Here is a 23346-nt window from a genome sequence, read left to right as displayed (position 1 = left end):
TTGTATAGACACATTAATAAAAACCTATTACTGCACTCCACCATGAAAGCAATTCTATAAAGATGCTATAAACACCAATACGTGTTCATTGAGCTTGATTCTAGTTTAAAATATCGTAGAAAGGGAGCATTTTGGAGAAAAGCTAATTATTTCAGTGACAAACAAGGAAATAATTACTCAATGCTTACTGCTGCAGCCTTTCATTACGTATTCCTACAGCTTTCATTTCATAATGTGTGAGACAATGGACATACTTTCATTACCCAGCAGAAATTCCAGGCTGCAACCCATGATCAGGCTTCATTTGTTTAATTGCAAATGAAAGCCATTAGACAGAAATAGTGTCATTCTGCCCAAGTATAGCACTGCCCTACCTTGGCTGCACAATTTCTGCAATCCAAACTACCCTGGTGAGGTCTCAGCCATCTCTGCATCGCAGAGCTTGTACCATGCAGACATCCCTGAAATGCCAACAGTAGCGTTAAACACTTCTGAAGGCCATTCTAAAATCAGAATATCCAGTTGCCTTTGAGAGCAGCTAATATAAAAAGCCTGTTAGTATCCTTCCTAAGTGGCTGCTGTGAGGTTTTATTTGGGTGGGAGGGGAATGAAGGCAAAATGATGTTTGAATTGGTTAATCATATAGCAGTCACTGTCACACAGTAGTAAACCAGTGAGCCAGGGACAACTGACCAAAACCTCATGAAGAAAAATTTTACATTTACAGAGACAGTCAAATATCAATTAACAAGGGGCAAACAGGGTAGAATAAAGCAAAGCCACAGATATTTCAAAGCATATGCGAATTAGCCTAGCATAGACAAGAACATAGCAATGGACACTGCAATGAGAAGAAACAGTAGTGGAATACAAGGAGCTTCTGGCCAAAGATGCAGGCCTGGCCTTGCCATATCAGAATTTAGCTAAGTACACCTAGCGAAAATCTGAACTCAGTACTGTTTAAATGTCAGCTTCAGTATTTTTCCACTGACAACAGAGTTCATGCACATTCCAAACAATGCTGAGCTAGAAGTATACTAGAACAGCAACATATGTATCACTGAACAGGATGCTGTGCTACCTGGCTGAAATCCCATTCCTTCAAAGATGCAAAATGACACAAGAAGATACTCATTAACTTTTAGATGCAAGCATTCCTATCGCCATGTCACTCTGAACAAGCATTAAGACTTTGACAAATTTACTACAGGAGAACACACAAAACTTTGTTCTGCTAAGGTACATTGTAGCAAAATTCTGGAAGAAAAAAGGTAGCTAGTTTTTCAGATCATGCATGAAGTGCTATCTCTAGAAAGAATTTCAGGTGCCCTGTGCAGCAGCATCTTTTGCTTATATGGTTGCAGAAAAGGACACTCTGGAATTAGAATTTCCTCCAGGCTAAACCAAACAAAAACCTGTACAGCACTGACTTCTTCATACTGGACAACTGTTCCAATGAGGATGCTGGCACAGTCAGACTTCTCCCAGTCCATCCATACTCCAAAGTCTTTGGAAAAGCTTGTCAAAGTTTTAAGTAAAGAGGCTATTACATCAGGCATCAGCTTAAAGACCAGTCTGGTTTTTGTTAATCTGTTATCTAAGATATGTAGTAAAAGAACAAAACACCAGCAATATAGACATTGACCACAAGTTCGTTTGCTTTAACTTAGGAAAAAATCCAAATGTTTTTTTCATATGTAACTTGGACAAGCCCTAACAACAATTTCTTTTAAGAACCCATTTGCAAAGATAAGACTGCCTATTGCTTAACTATATGTTTCTTCAGCAAAAAACCAAAACAAACCAAAACACATAGCTAGGCAGACTGAAGACATGCTTTTGCATTCCAAAGGGAGAATGAAACATTTCTTCAGTGAAGCATACTGAAGGTATCTCAAGCTAGAAAATTAATTCAAAATGTTAAGTCTACAGTTTCAAACCTGCATGTAAAAACATGTGCCTGAGTGCAGAATAGTTGGTCTTGCATGAACAAACAATTCCTTGGTGCACACAAGGGAATTCTTTTACTGATTTTAGAAATAAGTTGACTGGATTTTAGTTGCTGGCACTTCCCACCTCCTTTAACCTTAAGTCTAACTGGCACAGGTACATATCTAACCACAGGTTGTTATAAGTGAAAGGCATACATGGCAATGAAAGTGCGTAGAAGCAGGCCTGTTGGCTTTGGGATCATTGCTTACACTAAACATGTTCTGATGTCCTTTCACATAGCAAATTGGTGAAAATAACTCTCAGTGAGTAATGTAAACTTTAGTTGAGGTGGGAAATTACCTTTGCTGGTCTTTGCTGATTGCTGTGTTCTCATTACTTCAGATTGTTATTTGTTAAATAAAAACAGACTGATTCTATTCTAAAAGTAGAATTCATATTTGTTTTCTAAAATACAAATTATTACTTGCAGTCAGTTTATTTACATAGATTTGGTAATAAAAGACAACCCCCCCTCATAGAAACAACCCTCTAAATGACTCCCCAAAATAGTTAACTAAATTGGTTCAAAATCCATTTCTTCATGTGTTTCATTGCTAGCAGAATAGGAGATTTCAATGGCATACAAGTTTGGTGAGACTTAATTCTTCTTCAGGATGCCAGCTTTTAACACTGAATTGTTAGAATTCATATATTTAGTATGAATGGAAATTACATTATTTTATGTGAACAAAAAGCTTTAAGTATCACGTTTTTCAGTAATTCCACTTGTTATGTGAGATGGTGTAATCAGACAATTTTAGAAGGCATCTGGCTTGAATGGATCTGTGTATTAAATAAAGGGAAATATAGACTCACAGGGTAAATCCTCTGGAAATTACTTCAGTCTCTTGAATGAGTCGTAGAGCTTTCCTCACGAGATTAGTAAAAGCTCGGCTATTTGCCACTGTTTCTTCCAGCTGGATACAGTATTTTTGCAGGGACATTTGCAGCTTGGCTGTCCTCCATGTGCCCCACACTCGGAAGACTGCATAGACAAGCAGAACTGGTCCCCACAGCAGCCACGATGATTCCTTCCACCACGAAGGAAGCATAAGCAGTGCACTTACAAAGGCAAGAAGCAGCGAGACGTCCCTGCAAACAGAAAAAGTATCATCAGCCACAGAGTCCTGAGCTTAAACGAGTGGCAAAATCATGAAGATTCTGGTTGCATTTGACATCTTATTACGGGACCTTTTAATGTAGGTTCTGAAGGGAGCTGTAAACACCAAAAAATATTCCTAGTGGCAGATTCAGATTTATATGTACATGACACTAAATGGTCAGTATACTCTAAGGAAACATTTCTCCAGCTTTTTTATGGCACAAGGGGAAGAATAATGTACCATTTTGAAAGGTCAGTTTCTCTTACACATATGACTTCAAAAAAAAGAAAAGAAAATAGAAAAAGAAAAAAACCTGACTACTCAGCATTGTAAGCCAGGGTGGATAGGAACTGGAATATCGGTACTTCCAGGTTCAAGAGTACAGTAGGGAAGGGCATGTTTCTTTTGGTAACAAAATCCTCAAGTAATGCCAGCTTTATTTTTTCTAGAGTCTGACTCATTTAACTTGGACACCAACACAGCACTAGTTTTTAACACATTTTTATAAAGATGGCTTTTATAATCATTTTAAATAATTTAGCAGCTCTTGCAAATCCTTAGAGAACAGAGTTACTGTATCTCACCAATCAGCTATTTCTCAAGAACATTAAAAAAACTTCATAAAGCTGTTATTTTCACCTAGAAAAATTACACAAAAAGAAGAAACTGCTAGAAAACACACTGTATTTCATATACAGTACTATAGTTGCAGTTTTTTAAATGACAGTCTTCACAGAGATGGATTGGATATGGGCTTTAAGATGCATAACAACTTGATTTTTTCATAATTTTTTGAAAGAAAAACATTCACTTTCTTTACCCTTAAGGCTGCATATCTTGTATTTAGTTTTGGAAGTATTCACAAGAAATATTTTCTGATTTCTAAACTCAGGCATGATCTCTGGGTTTCTGTTTTCTGGACAGTTTTGTGGTCATATTTCAACAAGCTTTACAAGTGTTAATTCTTCAGGGCTACTGATAGCTTTGATTAAAGCTCCAGGGTTAAAATATTCAGATATGTAATTAAAAAGGACAGACACATAGTCTACAACTTGCTTGGTACATTAAAAATAAATAAAATCACACACATAGAAAATGAATCACAACAATGAAAGACTTGAAAGGATTTAAAAGCTCACTGTGTCCACTTTCAGTCTCTGGTTAATTCAGATCATCACAGACAGACTGAAGAAGAAAATTCAGACTCCACAACCCACCCAGGCAGCTATTGCAACTCATAAATATCCTTAAGAGTTCAAAAGATTTCCCCCAAGTCCAGTCTGAATCACTGGCAAATTAATTGCATTATTTTTCCTCACATCCTTTCCTTTTCTGAACAGAATAAATGACGACTGATAACCACCTTCCTATTAGCTACCTTCTACACATTGTAACACTGTTCTATCCCACCTCAATTTTCTCCATTTTGGCCAAACAATCCTAGCACACTCTGATGTTTCCAAAAGATTGTAATTTTTAAACTCATTATTATTCTTGTTCTGCTCTGGCCTTTCTCTAAATTGCCTATGTCTCTCTGAGTGTGGCATCCAAAACCAAAGGCTGTAGTCTTAACACAAGAGTTAGGGAAACAGACAGAAAAGTAACCCCCTGTGTCCTGCATATAACAAGGACATCAGGATGAGATTTGCCTTTTTTTTCAATAATTTGCTGAAGCATTCAGTTTATACTCCGCAACCATGCTCAGATCCTTTTCTGAAGTAGTACTGCCTACCCAATTATTCACCACCTATGTTTATTAATTTGATTTTTCCTTCCCAAGTGTAGCATTAGACTTTTGCCTATTGACTTTTCTACTGATTTCAAGATATTTCCCAAAGTTACTTTGAATTCCATTCTGCCAAAACAATTATAAACTTGGTGTTGTCTGTAAGCTGAGCAATATTCACAATTTTTTTAAGTGTACTTTATCATCTGAACAGTTAAAGAAACAATGAATAGTGCTAGGACCAGGACAAAGCACTGGAAAAATCTGGTTCAGAAGTTCTCTTGTTTGACAGAGAGCACCAATAATGACATATTACAACTTAAACATCTGGGGTTTTAACATGCTGTGGCTTTATAATAATTTTATCCATTTTCCTAACATAGCATGAAAACATACCACTGGGCTGTGTTATGAGGTATTTTTATTTACTGATTCCTGTCCCTTTCTGAGCAAGACACTCTGTCAGAACACCCACTCTCCTAGCTGTTTTTCAAATGTTAGCTATTCTGACACTTCTGCAGCTAGCTCCTTCAGTTTTCCAGGGTGAATTTCACCAGTCTCTGCTGGCTTGAATGCATCTTCTTTAAAAATTCTTTAGTCTGTTCTTCTGGTATTCTACATCTGAAAAGTAATTGCACACACCTCCCCGACATATTTTATGAAGACCACAGCAAAGAAGACACTTTTCAATTCAGCCTTCACAATCATGTCTCATTTAACAAAATCACCACTGTATGGCTTTAGAAATTCATGAATTAATCAACCATGTTAGTTCTTCCCTAGAGCACATATTAGGGTTCATGTAGCTATCTCAGATTAAATCTCACTCTTTCAATAAAATACCTGTGAAAAAAAACCCCATGCTTATACAAAAATTTGGGGACTAGTGGACCAAAACTCTAAGACCTGAGGAAAAAAAAAAAGTAGTTACTTTGTTGCTGCATTTTATATAAAGAACACACAATATATTTTTTGGTTGTTTCTCAGTGAATATGGTGATAGATATTGTCTGTACAATACCAAATATTAGGAGTTGCTAGGGAGCGTAGCGTTGGAAGCTGTCTGTTTTCCTGTTGCTTACACTGCCCTGCAGACAGGATACTGGGGTCAAGGAACTCAATCAGTTCCACATCCTCCTGCAGCAGAACTTCCTGTTGCAGGATGGTACGGAGCGTGTCAAATCGAAATCCAACATCCTAGCCACGAATGGGCAGGAGAAAAAAACAGGCATTAGTAGAGTATATGCAAATTCTTAAAATTAAGTTAGCAGAGCAAGGAAAACACCCAGACACTCTACACTTTGATGACAACAATCTGTTCCCAAAGACTACAGGAATGTTTTAGATATATCATAAGTAGCTACTTTAAAAAATTACATACTCCCTAACAGTTCAGACTTGCAGGATGCATTGCACTGACTTTGTGATCTGACCTAGACAGTAACAATACCTGGAAACATGCCACAGATTATGCCAATATATTTGTGTAAGAATTGCAGAGGTACTATATCTATCAGAAGGTCATTAATAAAATAGCAAACACTTTTTTTTGATGTCATGAAATAATTTACATCATTAACAAACAAAAATCAGGAAGAAAAAGAGGGATATTACAGATTAGTCAACAAAAAATCACCTGTGGATACTTAAAAACATTATGGTAAATGCACTGGACTCAAGCCCTGAGCGGAGACAGTGAAGTCCTCTCCTGAAGGATTCCGTGCCTTTCCAAAGGAACTCAATCCAAACACAAAACAGCATGGGACTCCGAACACCACACACTTGCTGAACTCCACGCAAACTTCGGGGAGTTACTTATGGATTTGATGCCACGATAAGCATTTGCTATTTTTTTCCTTACAAGTATAGCTCTTCAAGACAGATACAAAGCTCTTGTAGACAAGTATATCCACCAGAGAAATTTTAATTTGCATACTGCACCAAACTATAACTACAAACTAAGTTAAGAATGTCATAACAAAACCCAACAAACACTGAACACATGCATCTTTACATCTAGCTAGCTTACAGGAGGGAAAGGAGAGTATTTCTGAAAACCCTCTATTAGAAGCTTTTAACAGAACTATGACATTTCACAGTACAAAATCTGTTTAGTTCTGTCATTGACAGATTGAGATTCTTTATGAAACTATAAGATAGCTCATCAAGAATTTAATTCCATACATTGATGTCACTTGAGATATTTTGCATTCTACTTTTAATAGCAAACATTTGTTTCAGGACTGTGTGCAAGAGGAAACTCTGCCTCCTCTGACACATCCTGTGTCATTTCAGTACCCTACTGTAGCAAGCAGCAGGAGAAACGTGTTTTCTGTATTCTTTTCGTTGTGTCTCCATCTCAAGAAAGTAAGGCTAAAAAAAGCTGTTAAGATAATATCTTTGATTCATAGGGGAAGATAGAGGAATTAAAAAAGACAATCCGACATCAATAGTAAGAGGAAATTTTGTCCTCTTGAGATAAGGGAGAAGAGATAGCAATTGGGCTCGGCAGAACTCAACTTTTTTTTTTTTGAAGCTACATCTGAAGACATCATCCCTACATCATAGTAATAAAAAATAAATCAAAATGCTAACTTTCAGATTCTAGTACAGTCTGACTAATGCGACATTGGCAAGCCAGACTAGGAACCTGGAGCAGGTGGGTACAAGTTAAAGCAGATCTCAGTTAAGCCCAGGCTAGAGACTGACCTGGCTGGAAAGTGGCACTGCAGAGAACTGGTGTAAAGGCACCATAAAACTATTTTTAACTATGTGGGGTAGAACTATGACCCTTCAGTCTACCTCATGCAAGGTGAGTTGGGCCCTAAAAGTTCCTGCAGGCTCCGGGAGTAGAATACAACTTCTGGTGGGCAGATGGACTCCCAATCTGCTTCTGAACTGCTGAGAGTGCATAGGTACTACAGAGAACTGCTCTTGCCTCTCCCTGCAGCCAGACCGTAACACTGTTCTGAAGCATTCTAATGGAGGTGCCTTAGTTTGTTTTGCTTTTCCCAAATGCAGAAGCACTGTGGACAGCAGTGCTGGGCCAGGATGGGTTCAGGGGTAGTAGAGCTGCACTGGGGTGGTGCTATGCCTGAGCTAACACACGGAAACAGAGGGTGAAGCAATACTCCAGTAAAGCTCTAGAGCATTCTGTCTTGAGATGTGTCTGCAAAGCACTAGGCTGCAACATTTGAACTTTCTCTGCCAGCATCTCCACACTGCCTTCCATCAAAGAGTGTAACTACTCTGTAGGTTAACACCTTTCAGCTTTCAAGAATTTCTCTAATACATTTTATTTTCTCTTCCACATTTGGAAAGTCTTCAACCTGGCTACTGATACTGTTTCTGTTCTTGTGTGCTCAATTTGCCTGGCACAGTAACTCTGAAAACCAGAATCAATATTGTCTGAAGTAAAACTCTTAGAGCCAAAATCAACAATACAGACCAAGGATGGTGGTCAGAGGATGAGGTACAGAGGAGAGGAAGACCTGTGGATTAGGAAAGGAAATGGAAAAAAAAAGGATCACTTACCAGTCGGTGAAGTATATCATCATTTTTCTTATAATGTGGAAAAGGAAACCAACTTCTAAAGAACTCAACTAGTTTTGACAGGATGCTTTGCTGAAGGGAACAGAAATTACTCCAGTTAGAAAAAAACCAACAAAACCAAACAAAACAAAGCCAAAAATAAATAACAACAGACAATTCCTTTACTTCTGCATTTGCTTTTCTTGTTAACTCAGACCCAAGTACCTGTAAGGAAGTTTCGCTTACTGTGTCTGGCTTAACTTCAGAGTACACTAAGGAACATCTGCTTCCCGTCAGTTTGCCTGTACACACAAGAGCATGAAATAAAGCTTTCAGTAACCCCACCTATTTGGAGCATAATGGATTGTTATGTTGTACTGTTAAAAATAACTACAGCTAGAATTAGTTTGATCTTAAGTTGGCAGATACTGCATTGCTACGAAAAACCTTTCTCCTTGAGGATAAAAAAACCAAGTTAAATGGCTAATGAGGAATGAAGAAAAGACCAGGAGAGGAACAACCTATCTTTGGCAGACCACCACAGAGTGAGGAAAAAGCTTTGGAGAAGTTGTAAACAGGGACAGGGAAGAGCGACTGTAAGAAGAGGAACTGTTCCAGAACCTCCCTGTCCCAACCAGTGTGTGCTATCATGAGTGTACTTTACCTCCATGCTGCTTCCCATGCCTGCTAAACCCACACTTTCATCTGAGCTATAAATGTAACACTAATGAGGGACTCCGTCTTGGTCATCACACATTCCACTCATGTATCTTCCTAAACTATGATGTATGAAAGACTATAATTAAAAAGATGCACGATATTGCTTCACTCTGTAGCCATTCAATTAAAAAAAAAGAGGTTTTGACATGCATTGTGTATCTACTTCCCTCAGACTAAGCTGACAGGAAGCATTTTTTGAAATACATGTATTACATGTATTTCATGATTTCTGAGGCCCTACCTCTTAATCTTCAGAGTGCTGACATGCAATACAATCAAGCCAAATGTAGGCCCCAAAAAATTAACTGTGGAGCACCTACATGTGTACCCCTCTCCTTGTTTCGTTGGTTTGGGTTTTTCTTTCCCCCAACTACAAGGTGGGAGATAATAGAAGAGTAAAACCAAGCAACAGGAGCTTGAAGCTTTGCGGTTAGCACTGTGATCAACCTGACAGCCCTCTGCAAGCCAGCACGACACAAATTTGATGCAGCAAGCCAGGGCAGAACAGCTTTGAGTAAACATCAGAAATTGTCACCCTGAAGCCCTTATGCTTCAACAATTTTTGAAATAACTAACTTTGGCATCCATTTATGTACCTAAGTTGAGCTTTTCTTTATATATGCCTCATCTTTCTGTGCACAGTTAGAATTTCAGACCTATACCAAAAGGAAGTGTTTTTAGGTCAGTGGAAAGACAAACCAATAGGGGTTTCATAATGATAGCTCTTCCCAATACACAGGCATCATTGTGGCTTACTAGGAGGAGCTATCCCAACAATCCACACTTCTTAGACTATGGAATAAATCCAAGGGATTGTACTTTGATGTTGCTCAAGGGCACTGACGTAAGTTGGAAGGGGAGAAGAGTGTCACAAAGTGCAGCATTGGATTATCCTCTGAAGTTTCTTGTGAAGTGGTGAAAAATAAAATAAAATTTTCCAATTACAATCTGTAGAAAATAAACAAAGGTCTTTGCTCTGCATTTGAGCTGCAGACAAGATACTTCATTCAGAAGTACTTTTCCCCATACTTTGAAAGCAGGGTACAGAAAAATTGTCCATTTACTACTTAAAGTGATGCCTCCTGGAGCTTCCCATTTTCAACCATTTAGCTTTCATAAGTCTTTGGGGTTTTTATCATGAACATTTAAACCCACATCAGGATAATTTTAAACTGTCACCAGCTGATTAAACTAGACCGCGGAATTACTGAAAAAAAACTCCAGCAAACCAAAACCATACTAGTGTGCTAAGTAAATAATCTTTTGGTTTATTTTCTGTGTTTTAGTTTAAAAATAAAAATCTGAGCTTGCATGAACACTCAACAGGCACGTCAGTGCTTGAAAACACATAACAAGACAACCCACTGTCTTGGGCTGTGACCCAGTAGAGTACAGTAACACATTAAATTATTCAGATCCTTGGACTAATGTCTCACAGTTTACATTCCCATTGGGAGTGTTACTGACAAGTAAAACAACTTTCATCAACACACAAGTCAGGTCATGTTGCGAATGCTTCTGGAGCATTCTCACAGCTTTAGAACACCACTCAGTCAAACCCTCTGTAAACTAACTAATGAAGATGTATAACTCCTAACATTAAAAAACATAAAAATACAAAAAATATTTTAGGCACATTCATTTGAATCTAAAATAAAATCCTAAGGACTATTTCTCTTTTGCACAGGATGAACCTGAAGTGGTAAGCTAGCAGGTATCTAAAATATCAACATTCATTCACATCGGCACCTTTCAATTCTGTGCACTTCGGAAAGAAGATAATGCTACATATTCAATACTTCCCAGCTATCCAGAGCTAGCATTAAGTGGGTGGGAACCCTAGACAAAGGCAAAGGCCCGGTCCCTCTGTCTTTCCACATCAGGTCGCCTGCACAGCTACTGAGGGCTAGCCCCAACACAATCCTTGGTAGCTGCCTCCAGCTCTGTTCTAGTGATGAAATATTATCATAATGGGATGGGATAAGGTGTGACAGTATAATCAATTTAAACATTCAGATATGCACAGCAGTCTAAGAAAATGACTGAGAAAGAAAAAATGTAAATGGGAGGAAATACGTTCTGTAAAGATCAAGCAGAATTACCCAAATAGGATTTAATTCCAGAAAACAGGTCTAAGAGGTCTTGCAAGCAGTGCTTTGGAGTATCAAGTGATCATGAGACCACTACTTTACTGTAATTTCCTCCAGAGATTAGTACAGCCAGGAACACTGCACCTATAATTATCGTGCTAAATCACATCTCTATACTCCCTCAGATGGGAGCTTGGCACTCCAACAGCCCTTAGAACACAACCTTGAAGCACCTTTACCTTTATTGAGCTTTTCAGCTCAATGTTCACATGCTTTGCTTGGCAGGACAGCAAGACACAGAAGCGATGTTTGTATCAGTCACTAGGAACCCCTTTCTTTCCCAGATATTTTTTCAGTCCCTGAAGATCCCAAACTAGATCTTCGCCTTGCCAAAATCTTGCTACATGTCACCAGAATGTATTTGCACAGGGTTCCTACTTGACTGGATATATGAGGAGTAAACAATCTCAACTCAAAGATAAAGCAATACTGCAGCTTTTCCATTTTTATTTTAATAAAGCGTTCAAGGCATTTGTAAACTTGCTTTTCAGAACAAAAGGAAAACGTACACATGTGCTAGACATCACACAGCATGGAACATCATCTGTGCCTTGTTATTGTATTTTGCACTACACTAAGCCTCAACAAGATCATTTTATGTCAGGACCAAGGGTAGGTACATATTCAGAACTCAGAAACCATTTGTTTCCCAGACATTTATAATTTCAGTAGATTAGGCCAGCAAAGACTGAGAGAAGGAAAGTGATAACTTGCTCATGTAAATTGAGGAAATGATTGGATGGGGATGTAAATAATTTGCCTGTGTGTCATATAAACGTTGCAGCAAAGCCTCACGTCCTTCTAAATCCAGTCTACTTCCTTAAATGTGTGGCCAGCTGCCTTTCCCTCATTCTCTTTCCTTTTGAGACACCCTATCAAAATGGGACACAGAAATAAAATGACAAAAACAGACTTTCTAACATCAGATTACAAAAGAAAAGTGTTAACATTCCCAAACTAGTACTGGAACAGCAGCAGAAAGAACCTATATCACTAGAAGTTACACACAGGTTTCTTCCTTATTTCTACCACATATCCTTGTCTAGACAGAGATGAGACAATGTGAATATCATCCTAGTATTTGTAAGAAATGGACAGCACATTTTCACACACCCACTCCCTTCAAGTTGCAAGGCAAACCATAGCGAATTACTCCTACATCTGACACAATACTGGAGGACTTGCTCACAACACAATAAAATAAAGTGTAAAATGCTTGAGAGGAAGGAAGGGAAAAAAAACAGAATACTTAAGGTTTTTCAAAGCAGTGTAATTAATCCTTTTGAGATTCTTCACCCCACAGCACTTTCGTATTAAATTTGGAAATCATATACATGAACGCAGCATCGTACTGCTTTACTGACTTTCACAAAAGTAAGTATGTAAAACAAAGTAACGCAGCTAGCAAGTGACACCGCATGCATTACTTCATAGTAATGAACACATAATCAGCCAATAAAGCGTCACTCTAATTTTCAATTAACAGTGGTTTAATTAAAGTCTTCCTGCACTAAGCCAGAACAGGTATCTTCAACGTAAATGTACCTCAAAACTGCCAATAGCTTTAAAAGGGAAGAAAAATTTTCAGTGGTTTCTTAAGGGCTATGGTGACAATAACTGTCATTTCTGAAAAGTAAGGCTAGTGGGCTTAATATTTTCATGAATATTTTTAAAGGTAGTTTAAATTAAAGTATAAAAACTTGTGAGTTAAACCCTGAATTAAATTCAGCCTTGCCTTGTGACCGCTCATAGGAGCAATCATATTCCAAATGCAATAGCTATCCACATCACTAGTAACTAGAAATCAATTTATTCATTAAATTTGAAATAATCTTACAGTAGAGAAATCAGCTGAGGAAGCACGGAGACACTGCAAGAATCACTTCTCCTCCTCCCCTCAATTAATCTGTTTCGTGTCTCACAAATCCTCAGCACACGAGACCAGAGTTCTGCAATCAAGCTCCTTCCTGATTCTTTTCTACGTGATTATTGAACTCTTTGAAAAGCTGTAAACTCTACAAGAACATGGCTGAACAGTACTAAACTTAGGGATTCTTATTATAGTATGATTATTTTTTACAGGCATCTGATCCATGTGCTGGGCATGCAGTACTTACTGGTCTGCTCAGTGGATATGCACCCTGCATCTTATCTACATAGTTATCTTTGATCAGAAAGTGGGGCATGAGAAGAGGGAGACATGGCACACTTCCACAGGACTGCAAGTCTCAGAAACTGGGCTCAAGGCTGTGAAGCAAAGCGCACAGCGCACCTGCCCAACAGGTAAAACCAAACTATGACCAATCTATACACGAAGATTGATTCCAACAGGACTGAAGACCAAAGCAAAATGTTTCATGTTTTATCATCCTGTCTTTTCAAATGGACTAATGAGTGTGTGAGGCAGCTTATGTAGCCTATACAGAGAGTGGCTGAAATGAATATCACTATGTGAAAATACGACCCATCAACACTCCTCTGAATACTGCCAGATGAATAAGCTTCACACTGCGATTTCTAAATTTTCACTTCAAAGACTGCATGTCAGTGCCTGCAAGTATACCATAGCAAATATCTCAGAAACCACACATTCTTCCCCCAGACCAGAAAAAAAACCTGACTGATGTTATCCACATCAATTTATACACTTCCAAATCCTCCCCTTTAAGATCCTACACACACTAGAATAGGTTAAAAAATCCACAAGAAAAATGCTTCTGACCTAAATCAAAGGAGGAACAAGAGGGACACATACAAAACTGGAAAAAAAATTGTTGAAATAAAGCCTTGTGACTATTACTTGGCTAATTCCTTGAAGCATCTGAGAACCGAGAAGATATATGTCAAGATGGCATTATCTGAGAAAAGATCCCAAGAAAAGCAATAGCTCTCCTCATATGCCCCATCCACTGAAACCTGTAGGGAGACGTTATGGGGATTTCCTGACCACTCATCATACCACCTGTGTTTGGGAAAAATCGGATGCTCCCCCAGTTCACTGCCCACTAATTGAGAGGGTAGAACATTGTGGAGCAGGAAAGCAGCAGAGGTTACTAACAAGAGGAAAGGTGTTGTGAACCTCTGATTTGAAAATGGCTGAAGAAGTATGAAATAAGAATGAACAACAGAATGAACAACAGGAAAACTGAGCTCCAGTAGATTTATTCCCAGAATGTCATGCTAAGGTAACACAGTAATATCCAGTAAAGAAGACAACTTACAACACTCAAAAAATTCATTATCAACATTTCTTGTTTCCTTAGCTTATGCAAGGGCAAAGAAGCACTCCAAACTATACTGGCAAAACATGCATTTCCAAACACATTTGCAGACAAGATATGACAATTGACTGGGTGTTTTGGTTTTGTTTTATTTTGTTTTTCTTTTAATAAAGTAAGAGGTTTATCTTCATCCCCTCTGATTTTGCCTATTTATTTGTGAAATAATGTGGTTCTCCTTTGAGAAGATAAATAGGAACAGGAGAGTGCTCACTTTCTGGGCAGCATGCAGAGTCCGCTCTCTTTGGCTTTCCGCTGCTGCACATTGCTCTGCTTTCTGCGACACAGATGAACATACTTCAAAATCTGTGTGTCCCAAATCCTGCAGATATTGGTAGAGTGGGGAATTCTGAAAGAGAATTAAAAATGAAAAATAATAAAACAATGTTAAAATCATTCCCTGTTTTCCACAAAACACAACTGTGAATACAGCAACCATACAACCAGCAAGGAAGGGATTGAGAGCAGCCCTGCAGAGAATGACTTTGGGATAGTGGTGGATGAAAAACGGGATATAAGCTGGCAATGTACGCTTGCAGCCCAGAAAGCCAAATCATACTTTGGGCTGTATAAAAAGCATGGCCAGCAGGTTGAAGGAGGTGATTCTCCCCTTCTACTCTGCTCTTTTGAGACTCCACCTGGAGCACTGCGTTCAGCTCTGGGGTCCCCAGCACAAGAAAGACATGAACCTATTAGAGCAGGTCCAGAGGAGGGCCACAGAAACGATCAGAGGGCTGAAACACTCCTCCTTTGAGCAAAGGCTGACAGAGCTGGGGTTGTTCAACCCTGAGGAGCGAAGGCTCCAGAAAGACCTTACTGCAGCCTTACAATAATTAAAGGGGGCTTATAAAAAAGATAGGGACAGACTTTTTACCAAGGCCTGTAGTGAGAGGACAAGGGGGAATGGCTTTAAACTGAAAAAGGTTTAGATTACATACTAGAAAGAAATTCTTCACTGTGAGGGTGGTGAGACACTGGCACAGGTTGCCCAGAGAAGTTGTGGCTGCCCCATCCCTGGCAGTGTTCAAGGCCAGGTTGGACAGGGCTTAGAGCAACCTGGTCTAGTGGAAGGTGTTCCACTGTGATAACAAACTGTTACAATAAAAATCACTAACTTGCTGGCGCAACTTGTGAAGGCGGCTGATCCACTATGACCACGTACCAACATGGCCAAATCTCAAATGACTGCTTGCCATACAATCAAACTCAGAAGCAATCATTCACGCAAGCTGAGCACAATTAACTTGTTACCTCCAGGGACTTTTTCTAACTCCATCACTAAAGTGCTATTTTGAGCACTCCTACCTATTTAAAGCATGCAAATTCATACTATTGCATGCTCTGCTGAGGTACAACTGATACAGTGTCCAGTCATCACCTGAAACTGAAACATTTGTACCAACTCAAAGGTACAGAAAATTCCCCTCACATGATGACTATCCTGCAAAACACTAGGGTAGGTTAATGACTCATTTCCTTGTGGGAATTTTTCCAGTGTGACAACTCAATCCTAGCTTTTTTTTCAAGTACCCTTCTCCATTGTTAAGTACTTTTTCAAATGCATCTAACTCTAATTAAACAATGTGCTGTTAGGATTGGCTGAAAAGAAGGTGTAGAACGTGACACTTTACCAGAGTTACTTAATTAAAATGGAAAAGAAAACATAATAGACTAGAATAGTTCTCTTATTTAAGACAGTTAAATTTGTGTAATAACTTCAGGACAAAACTCAGAGAATGAATGGATGCACATAACCTTGTCTTCTTAAAACCGTTTTCATACAGAGCCAGGCTGTGCACCGTCAGCACACCTGGAACAACCTGAACATCCCAACAGGCGGTGCTTTAGGCTGTGTAGCATGGAGACCGGTCACAACCAGCCAGAATTTTCCCCATTTAGATGAAGACACATAGACAAAACAGTGGGAGACCAGAGAATGTTTTATTCAAAATCATCGTGTTGATGCTCACTCCAGGCAGGAAATTGTATCTAGGCTCTTGGCAGACCTGTCCATCATCTTGGCCATCATCTTGATCAATTTTTCCCTCTTACTGGGTATTTGGCAACATCAAAACCTTCCATCTAATTGTAACTAATATTTTCTACTCTACAGAAATAATAAAAAATACACCATCTCTCCAAATGTGAGTGAGACTTTAGCCCCTACCTACGAAGAGTAATTTTATTTGTTCTTGTAATCAAGGTAGAATACAGGCTCCTGACTAGTTTTACGTAAATCCCTTCTGATTAATTTTTTGAAGGCTTTTACAGGGTCTAATTATGGGTAGCTTTGCAATTTTTTATTACTGATTGGAACCGGATATCAGTTTTCTGACTACTGAGCTAGAAAATGATAACTAATTAAAATTTAACTTGAATGCTTATCACATATTTCTTCAAGTAGATAAAAGTTCTCCTCTTTCAGTGTATCAGAAAGTACTCAGACTATGACAATCCTCTTCTAACACATTTTTCTGGCTTCACATGCTTTCTCTTTCCCATTTATTGCTAAAAGATTACCAGGGGAAGTTAAGTGCACATTGGAAAATCTCTGTTACATGACCAAGAATTTTGCTTTGCCTAAAATCCCTTATGCTGCAAGAGTAAAACCACCATTGTTCCCCCTTCTGAATCCATTAGGAGCATGTAAGATGTGGGTAAAGAAAGCACTGAGTAAGAAGTGGGTTGAGACCCTTGTGATATTAGATTAAGAACCTTAATGAAATGATCATAAAATTCTTCCATGAAGAGTGAGGTCGCTTGTGTAACAAACACAGCTTTACATTTTGTTCATAAAATTTGTAGACTAAACTCTTCTATTAGAAATATCACTGGTGGCATACACACATTAGCCTATGCTAACATAAAAACACACTATTTGTTTATTTTCATGTCCTAGATACTGCCTAACTTTAAATGATACTGACAAGCCTGTCACTTGTAAAGCTGTGTGGCCTGTATAACTCGCTAAGGATGTCTTCACCAGTCTATAGCAAATTTCTCCCATGAAATATAAAAGTAATGGCTAGAAAACCCAGTAAAGGAATTTAGAAGTTTAAGGGTAGATTTTATGTATGTGAACATTCGCACTAGAATTACAATATTACCAAAAAACTATTAGTTATGCAATTACAGAATGGCAATATATCATTAAAATATCCTATTGCTTGTTTCAATATATTAGCGTTATACTTAATGCTTACTTGGCATTTTTTATCTTCACAAAGCTTTAAAAACAATAATTAAACCTCATAATGCGCCTGATGTCCCGCAATTTATACCTCTGAATTTCTAGATGACATCTTTACTCGAACCTCTCATTCCCAAATGCCTTCTTTCTCATAAAAATCACAGATATGCACGTATTCTTGCACATGCACTTCTAACTGTGAGTAAAGTTCCTTGGTTTCAATTCATGCTGTCATTCATCAGCATTATCAGGCTCAGCTGCTTCCACCTGCAAATGTCATAGTAATATTTAAAAAAATCTATTTTTTGGTTGGGGAAAATAGAAGGGATCTGCCTTTTTTCTTCCTAACTTTCTTTGCCCAAAATTCCTGCATTCCTTTTTTTCAACATTCCAACATTGGGGAAAAAAAAAAAAGGCTACTGATTTTACATTTCAGCACATATTATAGATACTACACTTTGAGTTTAAGAAATTCAGGACATACCAGAAAGTTTACCCTTACAAGCAGTAATAGGTTGTAATTTAAAAAGAAAAAAAAAAAATTTAGACTCAAGTGAAGGTTTTTATGTTAGAATGTGAGGTAAAGGGGCAGCAAGGTTGTTTCAGTGGACAGCATGAAAAAGAAATGTAAAATACAAAATATCATCTTCCTATTACTACAGCATCATATTATTCTAGAGGAATCTATTTCCACATATTTTTGAATCCTTTCTTTCAAACACTCCCAGATAATAACTAGAATAGTTAGTATTACTCATGTTTGACAGTCAGGTTTGTTTCTTTATTTCTAGTTGTCTCTGCTAGAATGACATGGTAATGAATAATGTACAAAGTCGAGAAGAAAAAAAAATAATAATTCAGCTTATTGTTATGTTACCATCATACTACCAGTTACTGACAGGAAATTTTATCTAAAGCAAGCGAGGATACCAAGACAGGGGTTTTTAGCAATATACTGTATTTATTTCTGAACTTTCTTCCAAGATTTCTTCTTTTTCTAAGTCAGTTTCTGAGACCACCTAGATACAAGAGACAAGCATTACATTTACAGCTAGGGCATTTTTTTACTATGCTACTTGTCCAAAATGTGTGCTGGAAATGGAAAACAGTTCCAGGACAGACAGAAGACAAAATGCCATTATTCTTTGGTGTACTTCACACAGATTATACATGAAAAAAAATTGCTAACAAGTGAAGCAAGGTAGTCAGAAACAGTCAGTGTACTGAGTAGGTATATACTTTTTGAAAATGTTAAGAATTAGGTACCCATCAGAGACTGAAAACAAAAACCCCCACTTGTCCTTCTATGACTTTTCTAATTCACTACATTCAGCCATACAGCAAAGGCATTTGCAACTATACATTTATAGTATAGTAAAGGTTTATCTAAGCTCTTCTTTCCAGAATCAAGCAAGAAAATCCTTTCCTCCTCATTTGTAACTCCCTGAGCATATTTATTTTAGATCCATACTACTAAAAATTATTTCACTTACGTACATATGTTTAATTACAACTCTCCTTTTCTCATTGTTGAAAGTGGTTGAGTCTCAAGATATATTACTCAAAATTAAAAAACAATCCACTGACGTAGTTTTGTCCTTTAACCCTTTCCCAGTGCTGATTTTAGTGCCACTTGCCATACAGTGCTGACTGCATTAGAAAAAAACATCATCTGAACTGAGGACTAAATGTCGTGCTTGCAACAATAAACCTACAGTAAAAATTAATACCAAAAAAAATCAAAACCAAGCCAAACATTCAAAGATAATAAAACATATATAACATTGCTTACTGCTATGTGATGGAGAAGTTGTTACAGTAGAGAATTTACTAGCTTCAGAAAAGCATATTTTTGATAGATACCCACTCAAATACTTACATCTATTGCAGCATTGCATGCACAGATGTTGCACTTTAATATGTGAGGCATTTTGTGCGTATTCTGAGAAAAATCATTGCAATCACAAATCAGGTTAAGCCACTGTTAGCTTTCATAGCCTTGTTACAATAGCAGCTGAAAATCAAAGCCACACCCAAATTATTTTGCTGATGCATCATGAAGTAAATGACTCAGGATTTCTCCATCACAGACAGGGGCTTCCCACACCCAGTGTTCTTTACCATCATAACATTTACTGCCTAGTAAACCCCTGCTCTAGTTTCCAACCGTAGCTAATGGAGCAGGTTAACCTTAAAAGTAATATTTCATGCCACTGCACAAAATAAGAGGTTTAAAGATCTCTTCTTTAGATATGGATATGTTTTTCCAAAGCTGAGGGTTCCAAAATGCCAAAAACACCATGGAACTGTAAACCACCCCCAAAATAACTACAAGTTATGAATTATCAGTTTGAAAAAATAAATAAAGCATTTCTACCACAGTGACAGCAAAGGCTAAGATACGATGAACAGGTTACTAAACTCAGAACAAAACAAACAATACTGACAATTCCCCCCTCTCTCTCAAAACACAGGTTTGAAGAAGATGAGCCAATACACTCACAGACAGCGCGATCTTTGTCTCCTGGAACAGGGTATTCCATTTTTCTCTTCGGTACTGCTCCCATGCACCTGACAGAATCTCGCCTGCCTCCCCGTTCCTTTCTGCTGGTCCCTCCAGGATGACCCAAGCCGAGGATGAGAAGCAGCCGTCAGTGTAATTGCACCTGTGCCCCTGCACAGGAGCATTTTCCTGACGGCATCAGTGGATGCAGTTTGAAACTTCCCAGGTCCGTGCGATTTCTCCTGACTAATGTGGCTTTCTAACTGGGGGGAGGGAGATGAGGATGACAGATTGCTAAGGGCTTTTAAAAGATACTGCTTGGAAGAATTACTGCACATCGATCTTATATGCAGCCATTAATAAGACTTTCCAAGCAACAGTATTTAAAAGCCTTGGTCATATTCTCCTGGCTGGTAACCACCTCCTCCTGTGCTCCAACTGACAAAGAGCCAGGCGCTGACAGGGCTAATATTAGACAATGACTTCAAGGCAGTGAAAGAGTCATTTCAATTTCCTATTCTGCTTTCACTGCTGCAGAAGCTTAGGCCTTGGTTTCTCTGGTACTACTGTATCATCTGATTTAGAAGCAGGCTCTGAGAACTACTTGTAAGCCATTAATCTAGTACCATTCCTAGATATTTTCTGATGTACCTAATTCCGCATGTACCCACGTGTCCTGAAGAGTTAGGAAAGTTTTATTCTGTATTACTGGATCTGTGACATGGGAAAGCTCTTTCCTTTGCATTTTCAGCAGGTGGTTGCACGTTACTGCCATTGTGGAAAAGTCTTAGAAAGAAATATTACATACTAGACAAAGCCCTGAAAATCTCTGCATTATTTACCTGTTGAAAAGTGGACTTATGGATACAGGTGAAAAGCTGAGCAGGACTTTTCTGACATGGACAGTGTCACCATTACAAAGACTAAAAGAAAAGTACAGTGAATCATTTTTTTCTATTCATGTGTCTCAGGGAAGTTGATTCAGAGAGCAGCACTGCAGTATTAATCCTCCTGTAAATATGACCCCAAAGTAATTAATTAGAGGATGAAAAAAATTTTGGACCAACAGACCTCAAAATTTACTATGGATCATCATGTATTTTTGTGCTCACATTTTCTATTAAAAATAATAAAGACAATATGGGTTTGCACACCATACAGCCCATACAATACTTGTCTCTCTCCATTCAGAGACGACATTTGTGTTATCCCAAAATGCCTGATGAGTTTACTTGGCCTCTGCAACAACCAGACTGTTCCTTATACAGTTTTAAGCTTGACGTTTCTTTTATTTTCTCTCTGGTACCACACGCCTCCCAGTCATGTGTTGGAAAGGAGCACAGCCTGTCTTCCCCTTCCTCTTAGCAAACTGCTGAGACACAAAATGTCTGAAATAGTCCACCCGTCACTAGTCCAGGTGCCTCTATAGTACACTGCAATTTGCAGCAGAGAGATCTCCCCAGGCTGCATTTACATGGTCAATTTAATCTGCCATTACCAGTGGGTGCACATGAAAGCTGCAGTACCATTTCAGAACACTAATGGTAATATTTATACAGCCGAATGGTGAGATGGAATAAGGAACTGATCTGATTATAAAGAAAAAAAATCTATCTTATTTTCCTTTCTTAGCCAGGTTAGATTGTAGCCTAATCAGTCTCCTGAGCCAGCTTATAGCATCACCCACAAACCCAGGTGCCAGCACAAGGAAGAGTATGACAATAAACTGGAAAAGAGGAGTGAAGCCCAAACGCCTCTTCTGGCAACAGCTCACACTTCAGGCAGACAGAGCAGTCTCAGATCCAGCTCATCAGAATGACAAGTGAACTGTGGTTTTGACAACACTGTGTACTTAAAAACAGCTTTATTTTATGCATATGTATAAAAAGAGACTACTACATCTTCAGTCCTCCCCAATATTCAGTGAGAAAAATCTGTTTGAGGGAGTATCACTGACATTACCATTGAGGTTGTGTGAATGTTCTTTTCAGCTTCTTTTTCCTAATTTATAATGTTTAAGACACTACTGGTTTTTTTTAGAATACATTTATAAGCCCGATGCTTGACAAAAATCACATTACTTGGCAAGTCCTAAAGTTTTCAGGTTTTTGAATGAATGTGACTGAAAATCTTCATCACAGCAAGTTTCTGCAGTTAGGTTTCCTGGGGTTTTCATTTGGGTTTGTTTCATTTTTTAAACAAAATCATTTTAGAACAGCTCAATTTAGGTAGAGAAAGCATTTGTGAAAACAAACATCACTGACTATTTTGATAAAAGCTATATTTGGCTTAAAAGAGTTCAGATGAGGATATGAACATCTCAATTTAGTGATGCATCAGTATTCTGAGCAAAGAAATACCGTATTTTAGACATGTTTTACTATTGCAGGCATGCAGAGAACACATTGGCTAAACGTTGTTCTGAATACAGTTGTATTATGCTGGGAAATGAAGATGTGTCTTGCTGAAATCTCTCTTAAATCTTACAAAAATTGGTATATCAGACCATTATACGTAGGCATCCTCCATGGCCCTCAGTACCAAGCAGCATCTTGGCTTGTTGCCTAAATAAGCAGAGTTGTCTTTCTGAACCTGACACATGAATGCATTATGATGTTGCCCAATATTTCCCAAGCACTTTTGTCCCATGCCCCTCCTAAACAGACTCTGCTATTCCTACCTCCTCCCCACACAGGCTAGACACAGTGCCATGTAGTTGCCAGCTCTGCTGACCCCTGGTACTTCCTTTCTCTCTCAGGATGGCATGCTGCTTGTAAAGGACTTCTCCACTGTTTTCAGGACTCATTTTCACATTAGCTTCTTCCACTACAGCAAGAAGACAAAGAATGCAGACAATGTCTTTCCAAACTCTGGAAAGGGTAATTCCATTTCTGTGCATATTTTCTTTCAGTGATGGATGAGGATGGCTGCTTGAGCAAGAGCTGGCTGTGAAATAAGCGCACATGTTATCAATTCATGGCACCATAGAATTGTTTGGGTTGGAAGGGACCTTAAAGATCATCTAGTTCCAACCCCCCTGCCATGGGCAGGGACACCTTTCACTAGACCAGGTTGCACAAAGCCCCATTCAACCTGGCCTTGAGCACTGCCAGGGACTGGGCAATTTTGCCCCTCTACTCTGCTCTCATGAGAC

The 23346-nt window shown here is 38.5% G+C and overlaps 1 protein-coding gene across 6 annotated transcripts in view; it reads right to left on the bottom strand.

Moving 5' to 3' along the window:
* The window catches only part of VEZT (vezatin, adherens junctions transmembrane protein), a 63618-nt gene that overhangs the window by 34343 nt on the left and 5929 nt on the right, over positions 1–23346 (bottom strand). For 4 of the 6 annotated variants that reach the window (XM_030480059.1, XM_030480060.1, XM_030480062.1 and 1 more), the window contains exons 2-5: positions 14714–14848; positions 8355–8444; positions 5842–6017; positions 2809–3084 (exon numbers count right to left, since the gene is read on the bottom strand). In XM_030480059.1, the coding sequence (XP_030335919.1) occupies positions 2809–3084; positions 5842–6017; positions 8355–8444; positions 14714–14848 (677 nt within the window). Of the gene's footprint in view, positions 1–2808; positions 3085–5841; positions 6018–8354; positions 8445–14713; positions 14849–19568; positions 21147–23346 lie in introns of those variants that run through there. The other 2 variants (XM_030480064.1, XM_030480061.1) reach the window with 2 other exon arrangements.

This window comes from Strigops habroptila, chromosome 3, assembly GCF_004027225.2.
Source record: "Strigops habroptila isolate Jane chromosome 3, bStrHab1.2.pri, whole genome shotgun sequence".
In the NCBI taxonomy this organism is placed as follows: Eukaryota; Metazoa; Chordata; class Aves; order Psittaciformes; family Psittacidae; genus Strigops; species Strigops habroptila.
The sequence above is the reverse complement of the archived record's forward strand: the minus strand, read 5'-3'. Positions and strand labels throughout refer to the sequence as shown.